This window comes from Capsicum annuum, chromosome 3 (assembly GCF_002878395.1).
Source record: "Capsicum annuum cultivar UCD-10X-F1 chromosome 3, UCD10Xv1.1, whole genome shotgun sequence".
Lineage (NCBI taxonomy): Eukaryota > Viridiplantae > Streptophyta > Magnoliopsida > Solanales > Solanaceae > Capsicum > Capsicum annuum.
In genome coordinates, this window is record NC_061113.1 from 218,665,711 (window position 1) to 218,671,924 (window position 6,214).

At 36.0% G+C, this 6,214-nt stretch overlaps 1 protein-coding gene across 1 annotated transcript; it reads right to left on the reverse strand.

The window, feature by feature from the left end:
- Nucleotides 1-1,833: 1,833 nt before the first annotated feature.
- On the reverse strand, nt 1,834-5,713 carry LOC107863234 (protein DETOXIFICATION 35). The gene is made up of 7 exons (XM_016709055.2): nt 5,081-5,713; nt 3,851-4,476; nt 3,419-3,475; nt 3,102-3,340; nt 2,890-3,008; nt 2,634-2,720; nt 1,834-2,292 (listed from the first exon to the last, which is right to left on the reverse strand). The coding sequence occupies exons 1-7, from the start codon at nt 5,369-5,371 to the stop codon at nt 2,197-2,199; spliced, it is 1,515 nt and encodes a 504-aa protein (XP_016564541.2). The 5' UTR covers nt 5,372-5,713; the 3' UTR covers nt 1,834-2,196.
- Between the last annotated feature and the right edge of the window lie 501 nt (nt 5,714-6,214).

Genomic DNA, 6,214 nt, shown 5'->3' on the forward strand with positions numbered 1-6,214 from the left:
ATTTTAAAATCCTCAAATTTTATTATTTATACAAATATCCCTACACCATATTTACACAAAATCCCTACACCATCACCACCACTCCTCCTCAACATCTTTTTTGTTGCCGCCGCCACCTCCTCTTCCTCCACGATCACTGTCACTACCATTGCTACCTCTTTCAGATTCACCATTATTTCCTCCCTCTACATAACTATCGCCTATTTTTCTTCTTTCTCCTCCACCACCGTCGCTATCAACACCGCAACAAATGTCATCTTCTCATTTGGCGTCACCACCAACACCACCACCTCCTTTTTTACCATAAATATCACTTTTTTGTGGGCTCCTCCTCCAACCATATCTTTTTTCAGAAATTAAGTAAGTATCGAAGTAGCTGTAGCAACTACCGAAGTTGCTGCAGCAACTTCGATAATTGCTGCAACACAACAACTAATAGTAGTTGTTGCAGCAATTAACGTAACTGTTATAGCAACTATGGTAGTTGTTGAAGCAACTTGAGCTGAATTTACTGAATTATTTCTTCATTCATTTTTAAAAGAAATAAAAAAAAAATTCAAACTTCTCAATTTTTTTTTAAATAGTCCACGAAGATTAAAAAAGGAAAAAGAACGAAATGAAAAAAGAAAGAAAAAGAAGAGAAGATGGGAGAAGAGGAAAATTTAGAGAGAAAAAAATAAGAAAAGAAAGTTGGGGAGAAAGAAATTTGGAGGGAGAAAGAAATTTGAAAAGAGGAAAGATTGAAAGACAATAAAAGGGGAAAATTCTAAAATTTGAAATTTGGGGTTAGAGAAAGTTTTAAAAGTTTAAAGAGTGTAAAAAATTACATTTTACATCCCAATTTACTTTAATCACTAATTAAAAAGAATTTAACTTGAGTTGGTCAAAGTTATCATCAATTTTAATTTTAAAACTTATTTGTCACCCATACTTAATTTTCTCAGCTTAGTTTGAGGCTCCAGAATTACATTATAGCTTTTGGTAATAGAATAGGTGCGTCCCCTCCGTGAGATTGTATTCCCGTGAATATACCAATCTTTTATTTCCTCTTTCAAATGCATTAATTTTGCTCCAATGCCTACTTGAATCTTGAGGTGCTTTATGTGACCAGATGTTGGTATAAGTTTTCATATACATCCCACGTACCCCCACTTTAGTCAGAGTGAAATTCTTGTTCTCTACAAGTTACCACATAAACTTGCCAACAGATGCCACATTCCAATTTCTACATCCTTTAATGTTCAACCCATCAAACTGTTTGGAAACAATCCATCCCACGTACCCCCACTTTAGTCAGAGTGAAATTCTTGTTCCCTACAAGTTACCACATAAACTTGCCAACAGATGCCACATTGCAATTTCTACATCCTTTAATGTTCAACCCATCAAACTGTTTGGAAACAATCCTTATCCCATGTTATTAGAGCTATCTTTTTCTTTTCTTTGGTGCAACCCAATATACACCAAATATATATCCTCTACATATTTTATCCACCTCCACCTCATTGAAAATACTTACAACAACAACAAACCCAATACATAGTGAGGTCTGGGGAGGGTAAGATGTACGCAATCCACACCACTACCTCCGAAGAGAATAGAACATTTATCACCTGCAACCGCCCTGCATAGGATAGCTTCTTGGAGTAGCCTTCTTATTTTTATTATATACAGCAATTCATGACATTAGTGATACTCACCAAAGATACAGAAAAGTAAACTATCAACGGAATTTTTACGCACCACGCTAGGAAAGAAAACAGAAGCAACAAACTAGTGAATTGACCTCATATTAAAATGTAATGTAATGAACACAGCGATATAACAAAGACATTGGGGGATAACGCGGACTTAGTAATTGACTGATAAGCTAAAACTACAAGCAATAGAACAGGAAAGCAATAGTTCAGTAACAACAAGAAAGGAGAAAGAGAATAACAAACATCTTAGCCTAATGTTCAAAATTGCAGGTACATTCCTATTAAAACTAACAGCCCCTTGCAGTCCCCCACTCACAATTCACAATCTTAAGTGTATCTTTAGCCTGGTCACCTACAAAATCTGTTAGAACTTTTGGATCCGTATTTTACCCGCGTGCACCTCAAATTCTCGCCTGCGGCCTAGCTGTCATTAACTGGTTAACTAAAACAAAGTTGAAGACTCTTCATCCTCCGATGTCATCCCAAAATCACACTCTTATGGGAAGGCCTTTGTAGGCTCTGAAATAAGAATTTTCTCAGATTCAAAGTTTTGACCACCCCACTTGCGTAGGCGCTCTGCTGACTGCTCAACCTGCAATTCCATTTTCTCATTATTACACGTGAATAAATCATACTGAAAAGGAAGGTTCAACAGAAATCTGTGACAAATGACTATTTAACTAGTATTTTGCATCATCTGTAATTCTCAAAGAAAAGAGGAGCAATAGAAAATTCAGCAGTAGTTGAACAGCTCCCCCATTGTTTAATGACTTCCAAACAAAATTTGCACTTGAAACAAAAAGCTTATGTCGTCTATAGGATAACCACTTTACAGAGGACGGGAAGCTAATCCCAACCAAGAATGAGTAAAATTATCAAACATGTTTAGTTTTGGAGTTTAATTGTACAAAAATCACCAACTGTTTCATTTACCTCTTTATTCCAATCCATTCTATAGAGTACAATTGAGAGTAGCAGTGTCTGCAAAGCAAGTCCTGCTATCATTCCTCCCCATAGACCCTGCAAGATAAAATTCAAAATTGGGATAAATTAGATTCTGTCATAATTATTTTAGGTTCAAAAAAATTATGAGATACCAAGACAAGTATTTCCAATTCATCACCAGTAGTTTCCTATAAAAAGAGGCTTATAAATGCATATATGATTTTCAGAATGAGAGTTTATTTACCTCGACTCCCAAGTTAGCCACATAACCAAGAGTGTATCCTAGAGGAATACCGAAAACATAGTAAGATCCCAAATTGATATAAGCCACCAAACCTTGCCATCCACCTCCAATAGCAACACCTGCGAAACAATATTTGCCACAGCCAGATAACAATATGAACTACAAAGACGGAAACAACCATAGAAATAGTAAAAATGGAATAAAAGCAACACCTGATATTACAGGCTGAACACTGTTAAGAAGCATGGTTATTCCAAGAAGCCAAGCAAGGCCAGCAACGGCTCGTTGCAAATCCTTGCTATTCGTGAAAAGAATGGCCAGATGATTTCTAACTGCCAGTACTATTATCATACAGAGTATCCCAATAAGGAGTGACTGAAACACTGTGATAAGTACACTATATTTGGTAGCCCTGGGACGCCCTAGCCCAAGTTCATTTGAGACTCGAACGCTGAGAGAGCAAAAATGCATTAAAACAAACCCAAAACATATACAGTACATTTTTCTACAAGCTTTTAGACTTAATTACCTTATGGCAGCATTGATTCCAATGAACAGCATTGCTTCCCACCCATCAACATTCATGCTGAAAGACAACAGAAAGAAAAAGAAAGAAAAGATTGATACATGTTTGATCTCATTGAAAGCTATGCACAAAACCACATACTTTGCACATGCCAATTTAGTTGACAAATACGATCAATTAGGCGGTTCAGCTTAGAATTCAGTGCTTTAAGTAATCTTGATAAAGTTGTAGCTTCACTGACAGTAAATGATTTTTAACTGCCTTAAGCACTGTCCAGTTAATCATCCCGCCCTAAAATTGTTAACTACATGTGAAAGAGAGCAACAATTAACAAACGCAATGGGAGATAACCTGTTCTGGTGGAAATAGGTGAGTTGCACGCGAGTTGGCTGAACACTGCTATTATAAAAGAAAAGAAAAAAGACACAAACTCACCAAATAGATAGGGATCCAACAGCAATAACTGCATCCTTGAGTTGTCCGGTGAGGACAATAATACTCATCATGTACCAGATTTCAAGGCATAACATTACAGCCGAGGCAACCGAGAGTCTAACAAATGCCCAAATCTCATTTAATGCTGCCAAAGACCATCCCGTCCATCCATCTTTACACCAAACAACCACGTAAACAAATTGAGCTATCGCGTTGGCCCAACCTGTTATATTAAAGACTAATGCAGCCCCATTTATACCCAAGTTGAATACATATATGAACAACCATAGCAGAAGAGCATGGAGTAAAAGAGCCACAAAACCAATCCAAGCCAAAACACCAACTTTACTCTGGGCTTGCAGAAATTTTGAGGTGGGAATGGTGATCGCCAGTGAAAATAACTCAGGGATTGATAACAGGACAAATTTCCCAGCAAGAACAGCAATGTCATGTTCTTGGCCTAAAAGCTTAAGCAGTGGAGTTGCAAAAATATACATCGGCAACAGAAGGAATGAACTAAACATTAGAATAACCATCGACCGCTGTGTATAAACTCCAAGCATATGTATTTGCCCAGCACCAAATGCCTGTCCACACAGTGTCTCCAGAGCACTCCCCATGCCCAACTACAGAAATATTACAATAAATACCCAAATTAAAAAATTCTAAAAAACCCAACATAAAATATTAGTATAGCCCAATATACAATATTATACATGGAAAAAAGGAATTACTTGTAGGGTGTGTTTGGTATGTCCTTTCTAGTGTTCCTTTCGTTAAAATTTTGAGAACAAGGAAAATAACGTCCTTGATTAATGTGGGGAAATCAAGTGGCATCTCCCACCCTCACAACCACCCATTACCCCATGCCTTCACCCCCACCCCGCCCCTTAAACCCCACAACATCCATCACCCTACAGTGTATAAATACTTTTTAGAATATTGCTTGCATACCGATACAAGAAAACAAGTAAGAAATCATTTATTTTCGTAGAAACTGTTTCTTCTTCCATACCGGACACACCCATAATGTTATATAAAAGTGTACAATACTGTATAAAATATGTTTACACACAAATATGAGCTAAACTGATTAACAAACTCAAAATATGGGCTACATAGTGTAAATATTTTCTCCCAACAGACATAAAGCGCAAAATATCCAATAAAAAAAGAACTAAAATTACAGAAAGAGTAAGTAGGAGCAAAGAAAAAACAGAGAATACGAACCATGAATCCGAAGGAGAAAGTGCCAACAACATTCTGAGCAACAGAAACGGCAGAGAGTTGAACAGCACCAAGATGACCACAAAAAGCAACCGTAATAGAATAGATCCCATATTGACAAAGGATATTGAAAGCTATTGGACCTCCAATCTCCCATAGTTTCACTGTCTCAATCCAAAAAATAGTCCACCATTGTCTCAGTCCTTTAACAGGTAAATAGTCCCCGTCCGGCCCAATGAGCTCGCGGTGGTGATTGTCGCCGGCGAAGAAATCATGGAGCAATGGCGCCTCCATTTACTAGCTCCTAATGGTACGTGGACAAATAATAGCTCTCCGTGGTTTGCTCTGACTGGTAGGTGTATATATTTTTAGCATATCTCATCTCTGGAAGGTTAGCATTACTAATTACTACTAAAAAAGTAAAATAATATAAGTGGGTACGTAAAGTTAAAAGTTATTATTACTACAAAACGGCAATCATAATTTTTTGGGTCAAAATAACAGTACTAGTTAGAAACTACAAAAGAGTAATGGGCGGACACAAATACTCCACATTTGGAGCGAAGTACTAACATGCCTTCTTTAGTTTGGTTGTTGTGGAGCAGTGGTAACTCATTGCCAGTGCTGTTGACAAGTAAAGTAGCAGATGTGTCGTTTGGGGTTCTCCTTCCATTTTTTTCAAAGATAAATAAGATTTTATAAATTATTGCGACTTTTAAGTTAAATGTATGGTATAATAAATTATTCTTTAATTTCTAATTCGATATATGTCATATTGTATGTTGAATTACTCCTCTCTTTCATTTACTCAAAATCCCTATATCAAAAATAACTATTTTAAAGAATTATGTCAAGTCAATATAGATCAACTATGAAATAAAAGAAGTAAAGATTAATTTCATCTTTTCATATGCTTTTTACTAAGAATAAAAATTTAAAAAAATTCAAGACTTTTAAATTTATGACTAAAAATATTCATTGACCATTCTATATATCGTGTTGTTAGGGGTAAAAAAGTTAGCGTTAAATTACTTTCTATTTTTAAAAAATAATATTTTTTCGAACCAACTAAAAAAAAAAATATGCCCCAAAAATTAAAACAACTAAAGTATTGTACATCAGAACATAGATATTTTT